Genomic DNA, 26,352 nt, shown 5'->3' with positions numbered 1-26,352 from the left:
TTTAACTCTGCTCAGCTCTCCCTCCCTGGCTGAGGTCCCACAAGGGGTGATCCCAGACTGATCTATTCAGATGATATATGTTTGAAAAGTGAACATTGTTTTTCACATAATTAGGCTGGCAGATTTTGCTGCCCTCCTTACCAAATTGTAAACAGTCTACTTGCATGTGTGTTTTCTTGCTTTGCCCTTCAATAGCTATAAGGATCCGGGCAGACTCCTCAGCTGTAAAAATAGAGATAATGAGGGCACTTAATTCATTCAGTTGTGACAAAGGTTTGATGGAGATACAAGAAAAGCACTCAGCACACGATAAATTCCCAATTGATAGCAGCCACATTGCTATTTGTGTCGTTATATTCACCAGAATGAAGAGAAAGATCTACTACCAATTCCTTGGCTACTTTTGTGTCGGTAACAAACATTGTAAGAGCCTGCATGGCCTGATAGGCTATTCTGGAATAACGTAAAAACCCAAAAGCGGGATTTTTGCCACCCAGAAGAAAGAACGATGCACCTGAGGCCAGCTGGGTGCCATCAGTTAGCAGATTAGACCCATGGCAAAGTGCAACCAAGTCCGGGAGGGCAGGGTGTGTATCTCTCCTGAACAGGAGGGGCCCCTGCAGACTCTCCATCTCTCAGCAGGGAAATAAGAGGCTGAGAACAAGGTGATGAGGGAACTCTGCAGCCTTGCAATCAGGAGAGAGGTAATCACATGTCATGGGACCTTAAGGGCATGGAAAATAACAGAGCAGAGTGATTTAGTCCAGGTAGATTGGGCAGGAGAGGGAAGAGAGCGCAACTAACAGGGTGAGCAGAAATGACAGTGATAACAGCATCCCTCAAGTCCCAAGCTGTGGTCCCAGAGTCAAGTTCTGCCCACTAAGGGAGTCACCTGGAGGACAGGTCACCAAGAACCACCATGAATTCATGGAAGGACACACCACCAGGGAGCCTGGCTCAAGCACTGCCATCAGACTGTGTGCACACATGCAGAGTCCCTTGGGAATGGGGACTTCGGGAATGGTTTGACATGTGGCTGCAATTCCCCAGAGGCAGAATTTCTGTTAACAGGAGAGATCCCTGCTATATCATCATCTTTTCCAGGAAGACAGGAGTTCTGCCAGGGAAGAAAAGGCCCAAACTTTAAAAGAACATAGGAGATGGTAAAACAGGAAAATAAGTACAAATGTCACTGTACACAAAAATTGTTCCATGCAAATTTACACTTCATTGAGATCTTATGTGTCACCTATTAGAAGGCAATAATCCAGTTGGCTTAGGAGGCTGTGAAATAGGTGCTCATATACACTACTGGCATGGGTGTTAACTGGGGCAATCATGGAAGGGGAACATAATTTTAAAAATCCATTAAAGTAACCAACCCATACACACTTTGACCAAGCAAATCCACTTCTGAAATTTAACTGAAAGACAAAGTGAAGTGAAGTTTCCATATTATATATTGTAGCAATATTTTAACAGCAAAACATAAGAAACAACCTCAGATTCCACTAATAGGAGAAAAGATAATTTATTTTAAAGTTTATCTAGAAAATGGAGTACTATGAAACATTTTTAAAAGTATAAAAAGGAATGAGGATCCAATAGAAAAAAAATAGGCAAAATTTATAAACAGTCTATAGAACAAAAACATGTAAGATATATTTAAAGATATTGTACTTCATTAACAATAAGAGAAATATATGTATATAGACTATACCATGAACTGGGCATGGTGGTACATACCTATAATCCCAGGTACTTGATGAGGTAAGGCAGAAGGTTCTCAAGTTCAAGGCCATCACAGCAACTTAGCAAGACCCAGTCTCAAAATTTAAAAGAGAAATTTTTTAAAAGAGCCAGTGATAGCTCAGTGGTGTGGTGGAGCAGTTGCTTAGTATGACTAAGGGCCTGGGTTCAATCTACCACAGCACCAAAAAACAACAAACAAATAAATAAAAATGCTGTGAAGCAATTTCTTACCTACCCTATTTTGGAAAATCCAAAAGCTTCAACAAATATTATGTCAGTAAAGATATGGGAAACCAAGCACTATTATATCTTGCTTTTTATAGTGCAAAATGTCTTAGCCCCATGGTGGGGGATTTGGTAGCTTTCAAAACTGCATATGCTTCTTCTCTGACCAGCAATTCCACTTCTAGGAATTTACCCCTAAGATATACCTCCACAAATACAAAACAACAGATGCACAATTATTCACTTGCCATCATGAAAATGCCAGCCAATGTTGAAACAACCTAAATCCCCTCCAGAGAAGACTGAACAAATAAAGTACTATTAAAGCACACAATATAAACAATTCTGTAGCCACACAAACCACTTAATTGGGGAAAACCAATCAAGATAAAGGGTACATATGAGATATACACATACATAACACATACGTTACACAGAGACATATATAAATCTATACATCCATGTGCCACATAAGGATATTTCAATCAGTGTTGGACCACATGCATAACCATAGGCCCATGACATGATATCACCTAAAGATACCTTAGCCGTCTTGATTTATATAACCACATTCTGTGATGTTTGCACAATGAAGAAGCCATCTAACAGTGCATTTCTTGAATATTCCTATCATTAAGCAACACATGACTTTATATACACAACAAAACACATGTACATACTTGTGTTTGTAGAAAAAGACATAGAAATTAAAAAAAAATCCTGAAAGCTAATAAAAGTGGTTATCTATAGTGGGTATGTTGGAACAGAGAAGAAATTCAGAGAGCAATAGGGTTTACAATTTTTAGGTACACAATTTTATACAAATTCAGTTTTGAACATGTAAATATGTCTTCAAGAAATAAATTTTAAAATGACAAAAAATCAAAGAATGAAGTTGATTACAAATAGTAATAAACCTAATTATATATTTTGGTAACAAAATCACTTATAATATTTTGTTCAAGTATTTTCAACACACAACTCTGACTATAAAACCTTTAGTGGTATATAGTCTAAGAATAGAAAGAAATGCACAGAAGTCTTGAACTTCAGTAGGTTTGTTGTGAGTGTAATTCCTAGGCTCCTGTATGTATTGTAGAATAAAATAAATAAATTAGTACATTCAATGTTATTGTGAATCAGGATTCTCACTGTGGGGAAAAAATAGATTTATGGAATCCAATGGTTTAGTATTAGATTTACATTGAATATATCAATATAAGCTCATAATTTATGTGATTTCTACCTTTGTGTACTTAAAGTGCCTAAGAGTAATTGCAAGTCCCCATAGTAATAAACATATCCAGCTCTTGGCTTATAAATACCAGTTCTCATTAGGAGGAACTGAGAATCTTAAAATGAATGCCCAATTCCAGGAATGGGAGAATATAAGGGAGGGACTAGAACATCTTAATACATCAAAAAAATTAAGAATGCCAAAAAGGACACAAAAGCAAACTTGAAAGGACTTCCATAACCAAACTTGGGGCAATTTGAGCATCAAGAGGGAAAAAGGTAGTAATGACAATACACTGAATGATAACACGATGAATTGGAAATATGTACCTCCACAAGAAGTGGAGCTCTTCTTTTCTATTTTTTTTAATTTATTTTTTAAATACATGACAATAGTGGAATGCATTACATTCATTATTACCCATATACAGCACCATTTTTCATAACTATGTATATAAAGTATGTTCATGCCAAATTATGCCATTAAACATATAAATACTTTTTTGCATTGCAATTCTTAATACACATATATAAGGTATAAAAATGCTAGGTCAAAAATGTAGGAATAATGGTAGAATCAAAAAATCATCTCTTTGTAATCTCCCAGTGGAATGACTGATACAGGCAAAACCATCAATGGATGCTAAATCCATTGGGAAAAAGATTGTTGAAGCACAGGATATTCACATGGCCTCTAAATTCCATCTCACGGATTTAATGAATACATAAAAAGGAAATAGGGCAATTTTACAATGAGAGATATGGCAGAAGCCACCTTAACCAAGTGATCAAACTAAGCATGCCCAATAGTAGGACAAAGTGGCATCAGGTGCCTTATGTAATATAGTGGGAAGTACATAATATCACCCATGTGATCTTCTTGTCAAAAGACTTGATCTAAATCCCATTATGAAGAAGTAATCAGACAAAGAGTGAGTACCACTCAAAAGGACAACTGGTCTCAGATCTTCAAAAATGTTAATATCCTGAAAGATCCTCCCTCCCCAAAAGGTAAAGGTACTCTTCTCTTTTCCACACAAAAGGTTCCATGATAATCAAATTCAATATTCACTACCTGACTAGATCCTGGAATAAAAATAAGTTATATATGATGCTTTTGGAAAGTAAGAAAATGTTTAACGTATACTAGGTAGCATTGTATTAATGTTAAATTTCTTGAGTCTGATAACTTTTGAAAATGTAGAGTCCTTAGGAAATAAGTCAGCTAAGGTATCTTTAAACAAAGAATGAAGATGTGTTCTATGTTATTTTACATCTCTTTACCATAATTTATGTAAAAAACCTTGATACGGAATAGTTTATATAAAATCTAAACTTGGTCTAAAAAGTTGATGGGATAAATTATACAGTCTTATTTGCTTGGATATGTACATGTAATTTATAGAAGAATGTAAAAGAAATTAATAAAAGTGGTTACCTGTAGTAGGTTATAAAGCAGAGTAGCAAACAGAAGGCAGATTAAGAGACAGAGGTGGGAAGAAATATATATGCTGTATGATTTTTAAAATATTTTGAATAATGCATAGGTATTGACTCAAAAGAAAAAGAGTGAAAATTATACATTAGAATAGAAATCTGAGGACCAAGAAAGTGGAAGGAATCATCAAAAAAACCCAGGGACCTTCAGAAAAGAGAGGCCCTTAAGGTTTTCTAGAGGTATCAATGATGTCTTCCTTACTGTAAAACAAGTTCTCAGGCTGAGTACACACAGCAGATATACCCTTCAATAAAACACATGAAATTCTTACAATGTTATGAGCCAAGTGGGTTGTGGCTCAGCAGTTAGAGCACTGGTCTAGCATGTGTGATCCCTAGTTCCACAAAAAAAAGTCACATTTTTGCATATTCTTATTTCACAGCAATTCTTTTTTTTTTTTTATCCCAAGGAAGTAATTATAAGGATGGATAGAGAGTAAATCCACCAAAAATGCTCATCACAGCTTTGTTATAATAGGAAAAAACTGAAATCATTTCCAATGTTTAACCAAAATTTAAATAAATTATTGGAATATCCACCAAAGGAATATGAGAAAGATGTGGTAAAAGTTTATCGCATGACCTATAAAGATGTTTATATAGTCTTTTAAAAGGAAAAAAAAGGCCATATTTGGTACATTTTTATTTAAAAGTGCACACATGTAGGTATATAAATGCATTAAGCAATAAAACTATCTTGGGATGACAGATTACAGGTACTTTATATTTTTCCTCCTATTTTTTTCCTCACCAAAAAAAATGAGTTATTTTTTAGTAAATTGTTCTTTTCTTTAAGTTGTGAATTTATTTTTATAAGTGATACTGGAAAGTCATTTGCAGAAAGCTCTGGAGAGGTATAATCTGCATGCCTTTCTCACCAGTTTCAGAGTCGAGTCGTGGAGGCTCTTGCACACCACTCAGATTTGCGGGTAGCTGAGTCCTGCATCTGGTTCATGTAACATTCTCAGTATGACTCCCAGAAAGAAAGGGGGTGGGACCCGCCTGCGGCCAGGATACAAAGCAAATCTGTCAACCTGCCAACAACCCCAACAAGCAGCTCAGCAAGAGTAGGTCAGCATCCGCTGGACCATGACAACACTGCCCTGCTTCCTCCCCAGGGAACAATCACATCTGAGGGGGAAACCTAGCTCATTTCAACAGAGTGCCCCTGCTAAGCTCCACATGTCAGCTCAGACAGCTCCTGAGGCTAAGGACTGCTGTAAAGAGCTGACAGAGGCAGCTCCCACACATCAGTGTATCTTTGTGACTCTGGGAAGAGGGATGCTGGCTTCACGTAACCAAGCTGTAGGTGTCCCAGGTCCTGTCAACATGCTGGCTGCCAAGCCAGTCAATAGAATGTGGTTTACTCCATTCAGCAGCACAGCATGCTCAGGAAGTTACGAGTAGAGTCATACCCAGGTTAGGGCAAGCCACTTCACCAATCTGAGTCTTAGATTCCATCTTCCAGTAGAGCTTCAGAGGTTAGTTGAGCTATGTATAAAATGCCTAGAGGAGGAGTTCAGTGTATGTGTGGATATTCACTTGCACAAAAGGAAGACTGATAAACAGAGCCAAATGATGACAAGGCTATCCTGCAACAGCACCTGGCACATACAGTCTCAGCAAATATTAGCTGTCGCTATTGTTCCATTAAGAACTGGTGAACCAACATTCACCAGCAGGTCAGACAGACCACACACCTGTAGCAAGATTTGATGTCTCCAGGGGATAAGATGGTGTCAGTATCCCCAAAAGTGGAAAAAGTTTCTGAATTAAGAAAAAATATATCCATATCTAACATATCATCACAGACATTCAGATTTGAAATAATCACCAGTTTTACTTTAAATGGACAAATAAGTTTTTCTTTAAATAACCCTATAAAATATTTGGTTTAAAAGAAATTAAACAAGCTTTCCTCCCTAGTATGTGGTAAATTTGAGCAGGAAAAGAAATTTGCATTCAAAGTTCCAGTTAACACCAATACAAGCAGAGTAACAAATCCAGAAGATTTTAAAACTGGCACATATTAGTAAGATTTTATATTTATCAATGAACTACTATGCTGCCAAGCACAGGGTTAAGACCCTTATAATGGAGGTTTGTTGTTCAAGTGGGACTTATGTGCCCCCCATTTCTGACCAAAGATCAAAGCTGAACTCCTAATTCTTGAACATTCTTAAAAGCAGGGGGTTAGGCGACAAACTTCCAGATGTTAAAGAACAATTGTTAGCTAGAAAGCTTCATTAAAGGGGACAGAAAGAACTGACCCCAACCAATATTCCACACTAGCCCACCCCTCCCCAGCCCCTAGTTTGCATGAAGAGAGGACTGGAGAGGGGAGGCCAAGGTCACCGGGCTTTGGGGACAAGCAATGTTCTCCAATGCAGTGAATGGCTTAACTGAGTGCCATTTAAGGGGCTATTATATAAGAACGGGCTCAAAACCTGGAGCCCCTGCAAGAAGGAAAGATTTGTTTCACTATTTGGGCTATCTTTTGGGCAATGAGTTTGCTAATCTGTCTGGTGACTAACTAAAAACATGGAAAAGAAAATTTAACAGGACTGGTCCAACTGGGAGAAGGGACAGCCTTAGGGAAACCTCTGTCCCCAGGATTTAGAGAGCAAGGAGATGAGATTAAAAAACCAAAAACAACAACAACAAAAGGAGCAGCTTGGGGGGAGCCACCGCGTCACGTCTCTCCATGGGGACATATCTCCAGGGTCAGAGGGCCTTATGAGTTTAAGGCAGTGGGGTAGATCTCCAGAAGATGTCATTGGGGACGCATTAATGCCACTGGCAAGCATGTGACTTTTCCCTTTCTATGTTCATTGCCTTTAACTGCCCCTTGGATGTGAGTTCTGGCCAGGTGACTTGCTTTGCTCTTATCTAAGAGGTACTGAACTGCTAAAGGAAGGCCCCTGGCACACTCTTCCTTCTGCCAGTGACGATAAATGCATCCCATGGAGCCTGGAGCCACCCACTGTACAGAGACATCACTGATCACAGCCCCTCCTGGCCCATGAGAGATGGGCACCATGAGGTAGAAACGAACCTTTGTTGCTTTAAACCAAAAAATGTGGTTTTTGGAGTTGTTACCACAGCAATACACTTAACCCATTCTGACTAATAAGAGGGGACAAGAGCAAGAGGTCAACCTGGAGTCATACCACCACATCAAGGAATTGTGTAAAAGGCAGATTCCCTGCTGGGCCCTCCAGACGGCCCACCTTGACCTCAATCTTGGGAAGAAGAGAGTTAAATAACCAGCCATGCCTTCATCAACACAAGCTCCTCAAGCCACAAGTCTAGTCTGCAGGGAACAGAAAGAGAAAGTCCCAAATCTGATATGAGATAGGAGTTTCAACAAGTGAACTTAGTTTTCAAGATAAAAAATGAGGGAAAACTACAGAGTCTACCAAGATGTTATTAAGGGAAGGTGATTAAAAACAAAATTGCCTCCCATTTATTCCCCAGATTGAAATTCCTCAAACTAACTAGTTGCCCATACATGTTTGGTAAAAGAGAGATGTGGGTGTGTGACTGGTCTCAGAAAGCTGCAGCTGTTCACATCTGCAATCCTTAAAGCACACAGGGACACACACCACCACACATATTGCTGCAATCATTTTCAAAAGACAATCAATACTGCCCCAAGACAATCAGTTCTAATCAGCCCTACCAGCTGCAGTGTACTAATCCTATTATGCAGCCTTCCCGCTTCTTTTAGAGATATCGTTGTTCTACACTGCACAGAGAGGGTATACCCTACAGAGACAGAGATTAAGATGTCTGAAAATCATGTGTCCAGACAAGTGGATTAGAGCTCGACTATCGTTACTAAGCAGAGTGAGTACTGAATAGCCATGGTATGGCCCTCGGGGCTGACAGGGTGATTTATTAACACATCAAGGTCCCCCTACTTCTCCCCTCCTCTTGCCCACCAAAGAACACTTTTGTCTTTTTCCAGCCTGGGAGTCAGGAGGGGAGAACACCTAAGAATTTCAAGGAAAGCATAAAGTATGTAGCCAGGTACAAGTTGAGAAAATGAGGCACTGAGAGAAGGGGAAGGAAGAGTGTCATGGTATTGTCTTAGAAGAGTCTTGAGCACATCCAGGGACCAAAAGAACAATGAGGAGGAAGAGAAGAGGGCTTGTGAGAACCAGGGCTGTGGATTATGATGAATAGAATAGAATAGATTATTCTATTCTTCAAAAGATAGAAGCAGAAACTGAAATTCTTTAAATCCTTTGTTTTCCAGAACGTGCAACTGTGAATGGGACCTTAAACAAACCCTTGACTCTGGAAGGCCCTGGGGTTTACCAGGTGGCAGATTCTTCTACAGAAAATCTTCACTGACAACCTCCTTCCCCCCGCTGCCTTCTGTAACTGATTTTCTCTGGAAGGCACTTCACAATTCAGAGCAGGTGCCTCCTCCTCGCTAGCTTCCTTGACCTCACCAGTGGGAACGATGACCTTCCCTGGGGCTCCCACAGAGGGAGCGTCCCTAGCGTAACTCATGTCATGTCACCTTGCATTACCATTGTCTCTTTACCTGTTTATCCAAGTAGAACATCTGCTGCTCAGAGCCAAGATTTAGTCTTGAATTTCTACACCTTCAAGCCTGGCGCCATGCCTAATTCACAGGTATTCAATAACCAAGACATCCTATTCTCAAACTCAGAAATTTACTTGACCCAAATAATGGGCGAAATGTGATCCTTACCTGTCCCCCTTGTCCATAGAACACAAGCCAAATTTATTTCCTCTGCATCAACACCTGTTATTTCTGCAGAGAACAACTATTCTGTGGGTCAGCTTTATGTACTAAGAAAACATTTTGCATGAAGACTAATTGTGCAGTGGGGAAGGGAACACAGGAGAAAGAATAAGACTTGAAAAACTTCTAAAAAGTTACCCCAGAAGATTAGTCTGAGGGTCAAGGTCCCAGGTGAGACAACTGTTAATAGCGGCAAAACCACTTGCATGTCTGTATGAGAACCAAGTAGAAAGTGGTTCTCCACAACTGTGGTCAGGGGAACAGGTGATGGGAGCAAAGGACTTCTCTTTCATCCATGCCTTTTAAACCATGCCAAAAAGCTAAATGGGCCTTGTGAAGTTAACTCAAAGCTAGAAAGGACAAAGGTACATTTACCTTACCATTGAATAGGAGTTATATTAGCCTGAAGTGAATCCTCAAGCTTGAAAAGGGCTTTTAGATCAAACCAAAAAGATGGCCTTCTTCCACACTGCTACCCATGCCCACCACACTGAACCTTGCATAGGGATGGGACCAGTCAAGCAAAGAGAGCAACCCAGACTGGATGTCAGCATAGTCACGCTTGGGAAGGGATGCAGAATAAAGATGGGGGAGGGGGGACAATGGAACATACCCAAGGGAACTCTCCCCCAGCTCCAGGGTGGGCCTTATGATTCACCCTATCATCCTAAGACTCGCATCCAGAACAGAAACTACAAAAACATCCAAACAGACCAAAGGCATTACTCTCCCCATCTCCAGCATTACAAGGACTAACTGTGGACTCACAGACTACTTGAACCAAAGTAAAAGCAGGAGAGGACATCCTCTGTGAAGCTTCATCACTTTGTCATGGGTTGTGTTTCTGTTTCTGCCCCAACAAAGAGGGCAAAAGCCTCCAATCACTTCCTCAAATATGTAATGAACATGTCAGGAGCCTTAGAGAGGCTAAAACATGTGCCCAGACCCCAAATAAAGGAGCTCAGAATCCACATGTACTTCTAATAGGCCAAATTGGAGACAATGTGTAAAACATAGACCCCAAAGATGAGTCACATGGACCTGCTGTCACTGCTGCAAAACTCAGAGGAGCAGGTCATCAAAAGTGTGCTGTGCAGCATATGAAAAAGAGGTGAGTTGTGAACAAGGATCATCTTGTTGGAAATAATGGATAGACCCCAAGATGTGCAGCGAAACAAGAATCAAGGCACAGTGGATACCAGCCCATTCATCTGGAGACTGTCAGTTACTTTGGGGAAGTGAAATATTTTTATGCTAGATTTTCTGCACTCCTCGGGGTACCACAATCCAACAGGATCTCTGACTCACAGTGCAGCCAATCTACTGTGACTCACAGGTAAAGACACAACATCTCCCACAACAACTCCCCATTGCCATTTATCTTGGCAAAAATAATAAAAATTTTATGGTCTTTATTAAACAAAATTGGCTGCAATAATCTGTCAAATCTCCCCAGCACATGAAAGATATTCATTCAATTCTTTCTGCCTTTTTTTAAAAATTTATTTTAGTTGTAGAGGGAAACAAGATATCTTCATTTATTAATTTATTTTTTATGTGGTGCTGAGGATCAAAACAGTACCTCACACATGCTAGACAAGCGCACTGCTACAGCCCCATCCCGCCGTCTTCTCTTTTGATTCTGGCAACGTCAAGAGTCTCAAGAGCAGCTCTATACCCTAGAATAAGTTCCATGAGAAAAAGGTGTTTTGTCTGTCTGATTTGTGTCTATATCCCACAGCCTTGAAAAGTATCTGGAGCATTTATTTCTTAAAAGAATAAAGGAAAGAATGGCTAATAATATGCTTCCCTTTCCCAACTTCATCCATGTGAACTATACTTTGCATTAATATATATATATATATATATATATATATTTTTTTTCACAACCCTGACTCCACAGACCATTTGTTTCCTGAGGTGGGGAGGCTGTCCTTTGCATAGGAGGATGTTTAGCAACACTGCTGGCATTTTCTCACAACATGTCAGTAGCATCCTTCCCGCCCAGTTATGGTCCAAAACTGTCTCCATGGGACACAATCTTACCCAGCTGAGAATCCCTGTTGTTGGCCCACAGAGGGCTCCCAAAGACCTGACCCAGACCCAGAAAACTGTTGTTTTTCATCTCATTCATGATCCTGAGATAGCGTTAGAGGAAATCCTACCTACTCCCTGCCCACTCTGAGGTGAATGCACCAGACAGGCCTGTGGTGAGAGCTGTGGGTGGGAGGAAATATTTGGTAATGAAAAGCAGGCAGATGTCTTAGACACAGATGAAGACTGATCCTTGGGCCCAGGCCTTGTCTGTATTCCACAGGAGAAGCCCCTGCTGCCGAAGTGAGGGTGGACTTGGTTTTTAATGATCTCCTCTAACCCTTCTCCACCACAAGGGCATTAAAGCATCTAGACATTGTACCAGTAGCAGGGGATCCATCAGCAGCAACTTCACTTAAAATCCAGCTTGGAGCATCTGCTCCTAATTATAAGCAAGGCTGAGATTCATTAATATCACCACAACGAGTTCAACAGGCTCTTCAGAGAACAGGCTCTGCCCAGCGCTCGCAAGACCAGGCCAGGCGCAAATGTGAGGAAAGGCAACTGGTTCTGCTCCCAACTGTGGACAAGCTGAACCTCTCACACCTGTTTCCCTGGCAAAACACCCAGGGATCAGAGAAACAGCCCAGCCAGTAAGACTTGAGGACTATGCCTCTCACCTGGGCTGAATCAGTGCCTGCACATGTCTTGGCAAATGGGGTCTCTATTCCATCCTCCTTCTTGGCCAAACAAACAAAGCAAAGCAAAAAAATAACAAAAACAAACCACTAATACCCAATCCTGGGGCAAGGATGCAGTAAAACACACATTCTATAATTCTAGGGGTGAGACTTGTACAGCGTGGTAACTAACATATGTAGATGGTCTTTGAAATGCATATGCCAGTATACCAAGCATTTCAACTTCTGGGAATATATCAAAAAGAAATAATTCAAATGAAGTTAGACTCATGTGCCCCAAACATTCGTTATACAATTATTTGGAAAAAACAGAAATAACTAATTCCTATCATCAGACACATTGGTTTGCTATGTTGTAGGATATACAATCACTGGACTAATACATACCAATAAAATGTCATTTACAAAGACTAATATCATATTAAAATGTTAATATTGTGCTATTAAATGAAGGATAGAGAAAGAGAGGGAGAGAGAATGCATCAGATCATAAAAACAGCACAATACGAACCATGAAAATAAAAACTTTGGTATTAAAAAGTCTACTGACAGGGGCTGGGGTGGTGGCTCAGTGGTAGAGCACTTGCCTAGCATGTGTGAGGCACTGGGTTAGATTCTCAGCACCACATATACATAAATAAAAAATAAAGTTCTATCAATAACTAAAAAAAATTAAAAATTTTAAAAATTAAAAGTCTATTGACAACAAATAGATGTCCCCCAAAAAGGATTAAAAGTGCAGTATTTTGGAGGATACCTTCTAAATTATCCTTAAAAATTATCTATTTCTTTAAATTAGGACTGGAGTTGTAGCTCAGTGGTAGAGCACTTGTCTATGATGGGTAAGGCAGTAGGTTCAATCCTCAGCACCACATAAAAATAAATAAATAAAATAAAGGTATGGGGTCCATCTACAACTAAATTTTTTTTAAAAAAAAGGTGCAACATAAAGTCAAAAAATAATGGAAAACCAATGATTAGAGCATAAATTCATGGCTTCTATCGTCCCTTCTGTATTGTTCCCTTTCCCCACTAGAGCAAAAGCCCCATAAAGGAAGGCAAGTGCTTGACACACAGCAGATGCTCAACACATTCTGGAAATTTGGATATATGAGTTAGACTATAGGTTTGCTTTTTTAAAAAATTTCTCAATCAGTAAAACAAAAATATTGTTACCAGTGAACTTTCATATACTAGAAGTGAAAGAGTAAACTAGACCAATCATTTTGGAAAACTATTTAACCACCTCAGTTAAAACTGAATGTTCTTCTGGTGACTGGTGGGGCAGGAACACAGCTCAGCGGTAGCACATCTGCTTAGTATGCACAAGGCCCCACGTTCAACCCCCAGTGTATTGAGAGGAAAAAAAAAAGTTCATGGTAACCAGAGTATTGCACACCTAGAAATGTACCTGAATATGGAGTCACCAGAAGACATGCCCAAGAGGATGCTATCACATAATAACCAAACCCGGGCAACTACCACAATGCCCCTCAATAATAGAACAAGCAAATCATTTGTGGAGCATCCATACCACTGAGAATGAAGAAACAGCAGCATGTGCAGGGAGTGCCAAATTAGATGTTGATTCCAAGAAGCCATGCACAAAATGGCACATCCTTATGGTTCCATTTGTGAAAGGATAAGAGCAGGCACAACTAATCCATGGTGTTAGAAGCCAAGAGTGTTCTTCCTGCCAGGGGGACAGGCAGTGACTGCAAGAAGCACAAGGTGGACTTCTCAGATACTCGTAATATTCTGCCTCTTGACCTGTTTGCTGGTTGTAGGGTGGATTCAATTTGGGTACCTGGGATCTCTTATATTTCAATGAAACACACTCCCCAGCCACTCAGGGCTGCTGAGGCCAGGGGATCTTTTTCATGATTATGTCACCATTTGCTGCACACCTTGACCTAGAGCCCTGACAAGGCTAAATTCATTCCACTTCAGCATTTATGCATACATCAAGCTCTGCCTCGTCTAAACCTTCCCCTTCAAGTGTACAGACTGACACCCTTCCTCCTATTGGCAGTATTCAGGTCCCTAGACACTGGCAAAACAGCAGAGGTTGCAGATGTATTTTAGTAAGAGTCTAGGTAAGCTGAGGTCACTAAATCACCAGTCAGATAGAGATGAAGGCTTAAGTGACCATCAGTCAGAAATGGCCCAGGGTCACAAGAAGGACAATGCCTTGGGAAATCCAGTTCCCAGGACAGTGTTAGTCCATTTGCAAACTTTTTCTTCGTAGAATAACTTCCATCAGGTTTCCCAACCACTGTACAACTCTTTTTCTGTGCTTTGTCTCAGAAAGGAATCATGTATATTTCTCTCCTGCTATGTCCTAAGTGAGCCTAAAACAGGAGCCTTGCCACGAAGGCAAAGAACAATAAAACCCACTGAATTAGGGTCCAGGGTAACCATGGAAGGAGACTAAAGATAAGGCTCAAACAATCAGAGCAAAGCTCTTCCTGAGGTACCAATGTCTTTAAGCCACCAACCCAGCACATAAAAATCTCACAATTTCTCAAACACCAGAGAATATAGCATTATCTTTACTGTGAAAAGCATTTTCACTTTCATTCACTGAAAGTAACACAGGCCTCATTTAAGAGGGCTGGTCAAAGGTTACGGACCAGATCCCCAAGTCCAAGCAAGGCTGGCCGGCTCTGATGCGGAGTGATGTTGTGACCTAAAGAAAGAGCTGGACACCAACCAACCAAGCCCACCAAAGTCCCAAAGGAGTCACCATGTCCAATGAGACCTTAACAAGGGGCAGAAGGCCTTAACAAGGGGGCAACAGAAAGACGCTAGAGAGCCACACAAGTCTCTTCAATAGCCTTAACTGCTTTCTCCCTCTTGGCAACAGTTTTATCAATTTTAGGTTATCATTAATGAGCTATTAATTACAGGAGATTCAGCCAAATATACAGTAAAGCAAAGTTTCAGAGTTTGCTCAGGGAGCAATGGAAGGGCTTCAGAAGAAGGAATGCAGCCAACTCTTGTTTTCCAAATTTTAATGAATCTGTTTTTGATACCCTCTGATCTTTCCAAAATAATCTGAGCAACCAAACAAAATGATTTCTACACCAAGGAGAGGATCAAGTGGTGCCATCGTGCAGGGCAGATCCTTCAGACATTCTGAGCTTCCAGCATTTGCATCTCTGTGCCTAAGAGCATACTTCCTATGACAGCAAACACCTTTTGTTATCATTCACCACTCCTTGTCTATTATGTGCCCTTAACACCACTTCCAATTCAATACCCTTTTCACTGTACACTAAAACCAAAGCCAGAGTCAATTTCCTTCAGTTCTTCTATGCAGAAAACATACCAATTCTGTTAGAGAAGATGCAAAGCCACACTACAGTCGAATGGAATTGGGCAAGCCCTCTGGAGACAGGAAGATTTGCTGAGATGATCCCCCTAAGATTTTATCTATGGAGGATCCCATATCAGTTCCACTATGCTCTTGTGTGCAAGTATCCCTATGCCCTTGGTACAGGTCAAAGGTTAACTGTTATTCCACTCTAGGGAAACCATCACAGACACACACACTGGAAGATAAGATCTTTCTTTCTGCTGATATCAATGGGCCCTACTGGCATAAAAGAAAATAACTACACTCATAATAATCTACTGCAAATCTTCAAAATAAAATATTCATTTGTCTAATATATTACTTGTTGGAGCTATCAGTGTTGGCTCTTTGGAATAAATAGTTATTCTCCAGGAGTTTTCTAAAAATGCAATCTGATAACACCTGCATCAGAATCATCTGGACTGATTATTTAAAATGCAGGTTCCTGGATGCCATTCCTGACCTACTGACATCTGTGCTCTAGACCAGCAGGCTGAAATCTGTACCTAAAACAAGCCCTGACAGTGACTTTCTAAGATTACAGAGGTATCAGTCTGAAAATGCTGCTGCGGAACATCCATCCCTCAGGGCACTTCCATTTTCACCTTGGGCTCCCTTAGGAATGGGTTCAAGTGATTCCATCTACAGTGTGGGACGGAAAGGGTACAGCTAAAAAAAGAGAGAGAGAGAGTCGAGTCCTCTGCTGTCTGCACAAATGTTTTCTCCATGTTTTATTAGTGCCCACATCGTCTGGGACACCTGTAATACGCTCTGCTCCCTGATCTACTGCACAGATACCAACAGACTCTGCATAAATGGCTGTTTACCCCCATGTCATTAAGTGGGGTGCCATTGACAGTGCTTGCTGTAGTGTGATATGTCAAAATCACACAGGAAGAATCTGTTGTATAACTCATCCTTCTTTCCTTTCCCAGTGCATCAAAGTTCACTTTCAAGCATCAAATGGGAGAGGGTCTCCTTAGGAATATATTTTCACAGAACCATAAGAAAAGTTAACCCAAGCAAATTAGTATGGACACCAGTATCATCTTTCTAGAAAAATTCCTGATGGGCTGGAGATGTGGCTCAAACTATAGCGCACTCACTTGGCATGCTGGGTTCGATCCTCAGCCCCACATAAAAATAAAGATGTTGTGTCCACCGAAAACTAAAAAAAAAAAAAAAAAAAAAAAAAAAAAAAAAAAAAAATTAAAAAATTCTCTCTCTCTCTCTCAAAAAAAAAAGAAAAAAGAAAAAGAAAAAAAGAAAAAAAAAAGAAAAATTCCTGATCTGTGAATGAGACACCATTATATTCATGTCTGATGGATAGAGAGAAAAGTTATGCCCTGAGCCACTGAACAGATTGTTACTCTTTCAGATTTCTGGTTTAAATGCAGATCCAAGGGCTGTAAAAAGCACATGCCACACAGCACTCCCCATGGGCCACCACAGTGATTGCCTGTGTGTCAGTCTCTCCCCCAAACTGTGATCCCTGAAGCTGAAAAGCTTGTTTTTCATCTTTAGCCTCAAAGTCTGGCCCCCAGTTGGTTCTCAGCAGTAGGGGTGGGGGTGGGGACAAGGAGCAGCCCCATGAATACTAATGTCATTTTTGAAAGATAAACATGACAAATCATCACTCTGTCCAGAAAACTCTACAGTGTCCTTATTTCTAAACAGCAGTGGGAATTGTCAGAGCTCTAAAGTCTAGGACTCTTGACCCCAGCAGGAAGGAAAAACTCATAGACTAAAGACACTAGAGAAGTAGTAAGTATTCTGGGGATAGGAGGACTGAGAAAGCAAGGTGCACACAACAAGAGAAAGTCGCAGAAAAAAAAAAAAAGTCGCAGAAGAGGGGAGAAAAGAACAGGCCATCCTTCCAAGAACTGGGGCCATCTGTGTGCCTCACTTTCTACAGCTGACTCACTTCCCTGCCCCTCACAAAATGTTTGTTAAATTGAAAATGTATGGAGCATGCTTTCAAAGCACCCTAAGGAAGAGCTTGCCATTTGCAGGAATCTTGGGGCAAACACATCGATGGAAGCTCCTCAAAGGATTTCCCATTTCAGAACCTTCAGACCTGCTGGCCCCACTGCCTGGAATGCAATCGCCTCCGCTCCTTACCTGGCTGGCTCCTGCCATCCTTGGGGCTCAGCCTGGGAGCCTTTCTCATGCATTGAGTTCCTCCCCCTCCCTGGTATGCATTCTAAAAGCAACAGCGTCTCTACCTACTTAGCACTTTTCTCAGCCACACCAATGTAACTGTTTTGTGATTGTTTATCTGTCTACCACACTAAACCAGGACGGTATGAGCCCTGTCTGTCTTCTGCACCCAGCACCTAGCAAAGAAATGGCATAGCTGGCATTTTGGAAGAATTTTCACAACAACAAACCACCCTGCCCTGCGTGAACTATTTGTTATTGTTTGGGTTTTCCTAAACCACAGCAAATCTGTTTCAGCTGCAGGGAAGTCTAGGCCCTCTGACTATCTGGCATGATCTGAAACGGAAGAGGTGGGTCTTTGAAAAGAAGGAACGAACGAAGGTCTGGCCAAGCTTACTAGTATTTCCAGGTAGTTCTGAAGCCAAACCTAGAGCCTGAGGACTGCCTAAACACCAACAAGAAACATTGCTAACTGCCACAGATGCTACCCCAAGGACAATGATACTAACGTCACCAAGACCAAACTGCAAGCATCTGATAACAAAGGATGCAAGGAAGCCACAGTAACACACAGACTGGCTGGACCATTTGCCTCAAAATGGACCCCATCCCCCTTCCTGCCTATACAGCCAGCCTGGGACCATGCGGCAGGAGGAGATGAGGTTCTCTCTCCTAAGATGGGCTAAGGGCAACTGGATCAGAGATTACAGACAATTAAAGCTTAGCTGGTGTAACAGGTCCCCCAGGGCCTTCACGTAACTAGGATTTGGGCAGAGCCGAGCACAAACCCCATCCCAGATATTTCATGATGGTAGTTGCTGGTTTCAGGAGGGACCCCAGCGTCATATGAAATATGATGGAGAGGTCTTCTCTGCCAGGATCTACAAATGGAAAGTAACAGAATGGGAAGTAATCTCACACAGCCTTCCAAATGGGCAACCAATGGAGCAAAGACAGGCTCAAGGATCATGGAATGAATTTCCCCAACATGCTTCTAAGACAGAAAGCAGCATCCATGGCTGTATGCCATGGCCCACACTCATGAGGCAGAATAGAAGTGAGCCTCGGAAAACAAATCAAAACATCAGGGACACTGGCCACTCAGAGATCAGGAGCATCCCAAGTATGCCCAAGTCAAAGACTCAAGCTTATCCGGGACAAGACTAGATTGAGAACTGTCATTAAGAGTGGGCTTTTAACCATGATCTCACTCAGCCACAAGGAGCTCTGTACAGGATGGGAGACTGTGCCTAAATGGTGAGGGAGTTTTTCGGATTTTTTTCCCCTGTATCAGATTCCTCCTGCCTCTCAAAGACACTCAATATGTTGGTACCCACCACCACTGTCAATTACTAATAGAATGAGCACATATTCAAAGCTAGTATGAATTACTGGGGTCACCCCTTTACAATGAACCCCCACAATCCATGGTGGTATGGAAAGTTCCCTCATGGATTCTAATTCATCTAAACATTCCCTGAGCAGCTTCCTGCCCTGGGCTCTATAGCAAAGGTCTGGAGATAGCAAGTTCTTTATAATAGTGTATCCTGAAAGGAATTACAAAGTTGTGAAGTCCTGGCTTAGAGATAGAGGTTGGCCAAAAAAGAAAAAAAAATAGTTTTTCAATGTGTGTGACACCTAGAATTCTCACCTATCAGACCACTAGCACCCCATGTGCTTATTGTATTCCAAAAGACTTTCCTTCCCCAGGGATTGATCCAGGAGGTGTGCTTAGGATGCAATTCAAGTCAACAAAATGCTGACCACCTGCTGTGTGCAAGACATGAGAGTTAGGATCTTACTTCAAGAAGCTATTAAAGAAGCTAGAATATAGGCATACACAACTATGAATTGAAGAATAATAATGCATAAAAATGCTATAGAAGTTAATATTAATAAAAATAACAGCCTCCTCTTATCGAGCATTTAATAAGCCAGACAATGCATTAAGCCAATTTACTCTTCATGCCAAACCAGTGCAGCCAGTCAACATAATGGACATCTATTGACATCTGTCCTCCAGGCACGCATTTCTCCTTAAGGAATTGCCCTTCTACCACTCTCAAAACATGGGACCCAGTGAAGCCTGACCACCACTAGTGCCAATTCTCAGTTCCAGCTCTGGGCATGTAACACAGCCCTGCAAAATCTTCATATTCTACCAACTTGGGCAAAGGGACTGAGGAATGGGTACATAACACAGGTAAATCTGACAAGTCTCATTCATTCTAGAACTTTTATTGGCACTGCTGAGACAAAAATTATACAATGATGTAACTTTGATACTATAGAAATTAATGAGCTACTATATGGAATTAATCAGCCTGAGAATAAAACTAACATAAAATAAAGTCCAAAGGCAGAGGGGCAGGAGAGAGAATGACAGACATACACAAACTCCAAATCCCATGATATTAACTTGAGCCCCTGGGTGTAGCCTTACAAGAAACCACAGTTTATCAGTAGAATTTTCAGTTACACACTAAGTTTTCTAATCTATTTAAGCCAGCTTGGACTAGATTTCAGTCACTTTCCAAGTCCTCAACAATAGTATATTGTATTGTATTCTCCCAATAAAACAGATGAGGAGTCAGAGGCTCAGAGACAAGCAACTTAAGACTGCTTTAAATTAACTATGTAATGATATGGTGCATTTAAACCAGAAATCTGCAAGAGTATCAATCTGTTCAGTGGCTCAGGGCATAACTTTTCTCTCTATCCATCAATGACAAAATGGAGACAGGTGATTTGTCTGGCTGTGGTCACTTTCATTTGTGATGGGTTAATTTCATGCTTACCTCCACAATGAGGGTGCTGGCCTCTGCAGTCTATCTTTCTGCAGGGATCTATTAAACTTTTCATCCTGAGCACATCTTATATTTTGGTGTCATACTAGATAACATATGGTTAAAAAAAAAAAGAATACTTGTATGCTTAGGCAAATTATTTAACCTCTTATAGGAAATTTCTTTTGTTTGTAATTATCTCACCTGGGGAGATATGATCAAGCATGATCTTGAATCTGAGGAATTGCCCAAGGAACACATAGTAGAACTTACCATAGGTAAGGTAAAATAAGTCCTTCTGAATATGTCCAATGTGAGATACTAAGTTGGGTTTGAAATGCACTATATTGAGTAAATAAATAAGAAATGATGTGTTATAAAATATTTAATTACTAACATTACTTTGTCTCAAGCAAGATAAAATAGTTGAGCTAATGATTAGGTCCCATTGCTCTAGGGGAATATTATAGGTCCAATTATCCACTTGGAGCCACTTCTTGGTTTTAAAAACAGCCTCATCAGCAGAGAGGGAAGTACTTATCCTCCCAGCAACGCAGTCCAGCTGAAATCCTGTGGGGTTGAGGAGACCCAGGAAAGAGAGGGCATTCAGCCTGAGAAGGTCAACTGGGGCAAAAAGCTCTACCACACCTACCAGGCAAGACCTAGCTTTTCTCTGGCAAGGGAGAACTGAAGGTAAGGACAGAAAAGACAAGAATGCTCTTAGGCCTATCCACTTTCAAACTGTCCCTTTATAAGGATCTCTGTGAAATAATTTTTTCTATCAGTGGTCATCTGGTACAAGGGATTTAAGATAGTGGGTTCATTAAAGAGAGTCAGGATCACAGACTCATTTAAGTCTCCTTGAACCTGTTTAATCAAAATGATTTTCTGCTACTCTCCATTACAAGCTGAGTTTCTGTGGTGACAGATTAATGACTGATCCACTAAGCCATACCACCTCTCTTGTAATCAGCCCCACCAACTGAGCCAGCCCCTGTTCTATCAATAAGCTTCACTTGCCCTTGAAACTCATTATAGCTGAGATGCTAAGATCAAATGAGCAGATCTGATGCTTGCTGCCACCCCAGTTCTGCTACAGAGACCACCGAATTCCACAGGGTATGCACCAGAAGGAAAAAAGAGCGTAGGCTGGTCCTTGCACTCTCATTAGAATTACAAACCCAGGTCACTCTGGAGTAAGATAAATGCCAGCCAAGGCAACACTTCTGAGTCTCTGGGCCTGATAAAGGCAATTATCCTGGAGTTAAATGTCAGGGCTAGTTTCATGTGTGTAAAAGAAAGAAAATGCCATGTTTAGTGTAAGCAACAATATTATTTTAATCAAATCCAAAGCTTATTAGTAGGAGCCGATAAGGGCTGACATGACTTCTGCAATAAGCTGTGTCCATCTGGCTTCCTACTGCACTTTGTCTTAGCCTAAGGTTCTCCATTGATGGCTCTCAGGCTCTAAGCAGGGAAGATTTGTAATGTGATGTCAATAGAATTGCACACTCAAATCCACCCAGCCCTTGAGTGGCTGTGGAACCCAGGCTCCTCCACATCCCAGCTCTGAAATTTTAACCAAGAGACTTAAACCTCCCAGCAAATAGGGAATAATAGCACTTCTTTTATAGGATTGTTATGAATAGTAATTGAAATAACATATAGTACATATAGGAAGTACTTTTAACAATGCCTGGCACAATAAGTGTTCTATACATGTTAGCTATTATCTATTTCTGCAATATTTTACCCTTTCAATTACAACCAGAACATATTTCCTTTATAAGAAAAACCGAAATTTAAAAAAAAAATGAAAGAGAAATGTATAGCAGCCTAAGAATGGATGAGAGGTTACATAAGAGATTTCATTTATTAATCCCATTCACCTTTACAACCTAGTGCCTAGCACGTGGTAAGCAAGTATTTGTTGGAACAAATGAATGAAAAATGAACAGAATGATTTTCCTTGTGGTAAAGGTCATGAAAGTCAAAGTCATATCAGATTAGTAGTATCTTGATGTCTAAATCTCAAACCACAAAGGAGTTACGCTGTATGACATCTAGAGACAAGAATTTATTACAAGCAATACAAACATTTGCCTTTTTCATATCCTCCTCCTTTATACTGTATTTGTACAAAAGTTCAGGCCTCCCTATGACCAAAAACATCCCAATTTCTAGTCTTTGTAAAAGAATAATGACCAAACTAATAGAACACAAATGCATTTAGGAGCAATCATCTGAATGTTGTTATATTTCTCCTGGATCCTTAACTGTAGTCAACAAGCCATGAAGGTTTTACTTCTGAAACAGAGATAGTAGATATTTGTGTGCCTAGAGCACACAAGTGATAAGTAGAGGCTGCTTAGTTGTCTCTGGCTATATCACAGCACACACAGTAGTCAAGGGAGCATGGAATACACATCTCGCCATCATATCCATTTCAATGTTGGCCCAGTAAAAACCACCAATGAATGTCATCACCTCTCCAAAAAGAGCTCTTAGCTTTCAGTTTCCCACATTCAAATTTAACTTCTATATATCTTTCCCCAAAGTTGAACAAATTGGCAAGCAGAGGGTAATGCAAGTAGTTTCTCACACAATGAGTTTCAAAAATTGACAAGCATCTTAACAGTAATCTTAGGACACAGCCTTTCAAAGTTATCCAAGGCTCTGGAAAAACAACAATAATAAAAACCATAGCAAAGAGGCGGAGGCTTTCTCAACCTAAAGCAAGGCCTGGCTCAGCGAAAAAGATCAGCCTGATTGAGCAACTGCAGCACTAACTGGGACTATTGTCCGCTGAGTAGCTGATTTCTAGAGAAAGCAACATTTTACTTTCTGATCCCAGAGGACTCTGGCTTTGTGGTTATTCCAAGTAAACGACCCAACTGAAGACACTTGAACTTGCCCTAAAAGAGCATCTGGTCTGAATTTTGCAATACTTTCAAGAGGTTAATGGCAGTAAATTGTGTCTGAGCCACTGCTGGTATAAGATGAAGCATATAAAAAGGTTGATGATTGATGATGTTTGAGATTGTTTTAGACATTTTTTAGATGTTTTTAATGTTATTCTGGATCGAATCATCTTTTTTACAAATGATATACTGCTAAAAATAGTAGTTTAAAACCTAAAACTGGTCCAGAAACAAAATGCAATGTATTTGAACATTAAAAGTGTCTCTTTTCATTGGTAAGCCTCGAATTTTTTTTACAATAGCTAAGGCAGTATTTCTTAAACATAGGGATTACCTTGTATATTTGTTTAAAATATGAATCCTAGCACTCACCCCAGAAATATGGAATCAGAACCTACAGGAGGGAAGAGCCTGGGTGCTATAATTTAGCAAACACCCCAGGTAGGCCTCATCATCAATCAGGTTTAGGAAAAAACATTGATCCAAGGATATAAAATGTCAGCACTACCCGTAAGCAAGATTAGAAATGAAGCCCAATTTTTAAAAATATAAAAGTAAAGGAGAATTAAGAATGTCACATTTAAGATACCGTGAGAAAGAAACCTTAAAGAAGCACGAAAGCAGGGTAGACTTTTCCACAATCCAAAGATCCCAACAAGCACAAGGCACTCCCACCATTCCACCCCTGCTCTGGGAATCAAGGTACCGGCAAAGGTAGCCCTTCACCTCTACACCTGGCCCAATTTGCCCAGCTCTAGCAGAGTTTAGCATCTGCCCTTTCCAACTATCTAAAACTGGTAAAACAAACCAAAAGCACCAAGCAAAATTATTTCTACCTAGGTGTGTCAACAAACAAAAGCTTCATGATTTGGGCATCTTTTTCAGTCATAAGTCAAAGGTAGTCAGTGCAGGGCTCCTCAGATCTGAGCAGAAAAGGGGCCCAAGGATGGTTAACAGAGCAGGCCAGAACATGTGGTGGAGTGGGAGAGGACTTCCGGGAGTATATCGGCTACAAAAGTAGTACCCCAAATAACTGTGGAAGTTCAATGAAAGTGCTCCAAGGTCCCTTTCTAGGAGAAGCAGCCCACCATCAACTATGGTAAAAAGAAAGAATGGGGAATAGAGAGATAAGCAAACCCCACTCAAGGCTATGAGTCCATCTGCTGCTCTAAAATGGGACCTGAGGGGGATGCTCTTTAGAAAGCACAAGGAAACAAACGTCTGACATTCATTCAATTCCCTACACCTTCTCCCTGCCAGGGATACTGGAAATGGGACTATGAGGAATCCAGTGGAGATGAGTAGAAGACCTCCACTTATCTCCCACCTCGAAGAACCTATAAACATGCCTATGACAAAACGGAGGGCTATGTGGTATGGATCAAGCTATTTAAAAACACATGCATGCTGCTAAAAATATTAGTTTAACAGTAATTTAGCAAACATATTAATGGAACCTAAAACTGCTCCAGAAACAAAACAATGCATTTGAACATAAAAATTTTCTTTTTGTTAAGTATTAGACATTTTACAATATTTAAGGCATATATAGGAGAGACAAAACCTTCTAATGTTAAGTACCATAAAATATCACATTTCCAAGTCCCCTTGAAGAGCATGGCCCCAGCCACCTGGGGCAGTCTTTGAAGGAGCTGGCAGAAGCTCCCACTACACAGAAGGGATGCCATCTGCTGAAAGACTGAACTGGTGCCTCTTGCTCCCACATCTTCTGGGGCACACCTGGGAAGTGGCAGCCAATCCTGGGGTAGAAACAGGTAGCACAGGTGCTTCTGAGTCCAGGAGTGAGTTTCTTCCTTCCCAGGCTTCTCCTTCAGGGATTTGGGCCAATTCCATGGGCCACCTCCTCTCTTTCCCCCTTCCCTAAAGATTCAAAGGGTCAAAACCTCCATGGTCCTTCCCAATATTTTATCAGGCCCATTGTCAGGGCAGCCCTCCACCATGACTCCTCTCATACCATCCATAACTGGTTCTGAAATAAATGATCTTGGCTCATCCCCAAGCCTAAGCTCTCCAGTAAAAATTTTCTAATACACCCCAAAAATGGCCCAAATCACTGCTGCCCCAGGAAGCTTCTCCCTTGGGCTTGGCAAAGTCAGTCATTGCCATCGGGAGAATTCAGAAGCTTAGAGAGTCTGTCTCTCCACAGTTGGCTTGGGTTTGTGCTGTATATTAGTGCGATCACCTGCCCCAGTCCTACAAATACATACACCTGAACAACAGGTAACGGGCAAGAGCATCAAGCCTTCAAAGTTCCCTTTAAAGTTCCTCTCCGGCAAGACGCACCCACTGACGCCCTCCCTGGGAGGTCTGCACCTGACAACCTTCCCACCAGGCCCCAGGGCCCTCCTCTCCCAGAGACCCCTCCCCTGCCCCGCAGGATCTAGCAGCAGCAGTACTCACGTCTCGGAAGCGGTTCCAGTATTTGTCCCGGTCATACTGAGAGACGGTGCTCAGCCACTGGTCATTGTCCAGGAAATTGCCGTTGTCGAGGCCCGCGCCTCGGGCGAAAGCGTCCAGGTGCCGGCTCTCGACTTGGAGGAAGCACCACGCCGCGGCGGCCGCCGCGAGCACCGCGATCGCTGGCATCTGCGGAGCAAGGGCACGACCGACCCTTGAGTCCCTAGGGCGACCGTGAGCCTCTCGCCCGGGGACCCCGCGTCTGAGCGCTTCGGAAACCGGCCCCAGCCGTAGAGGTGGAGACCTCACAGCGGGGACCGGGTCGTCCCTAGCACACCTGGGGCGCTTCCGCGGAGCTAGAGACCTTGGGACCTGTGTCACGCATGGGGACTGGGCTACAAATGCAGAGGCTGGGGCATAAATTAGGTGCAGCTAGCAAACTACAGAGGACCCCTCTCACCTGTTCTCTGGGTGCCCCACAGAA

General features: G+C 41.4%; 1 protein-coding gene across 3 annotated transcripts in view; it reads right to left on the bottom strand.

The window, feature by feature from the left end:
• The window catches only part of Spock1 (SPARC (osteonectin), cwcv and kazal like domains proteoglycan 1), a 504,789-nt gene extending 478,732 nt beyond the window's left edge, over positions 1–26,057 (bottom strand). For all 3 annotated transcript variants that reach the window (XM_026410690.2, XM_026410689.2, XM_026410688.2), the window contains exon 1: positions 25,872–26,057. In XM_026410690.2, coding sequence (XP_026266475.1) covers positions 25,872–26,057 — 186 coding nt within the window. The remainder of the gene's footprint in view (positions 1–25,871) is intronic.
• Between the last annotated feature and the right edge of the window lie 295 nt (positions 26,058–26,352).

The sequence above is a fragment of the Urocitellus parryii genome, chromosome 1 (assembly GCF_045843805.1).
Source record: "Urocitellus parryii isolate mUroPar1 chromosome 1, mUroPar1.hap1, whole genome shotgun sequence".
Taxonomy (NCBI): Eukaryota; Metazoa; Chordata; class Mammalia; order Rodentia; family Sciuridae; genus Urocitellus; species Urocitellus parryii.
Note: the sequence above shows the minus strand (reverse complement) of the source record. Positions and strands in the feature narration are given on the sequence as shown.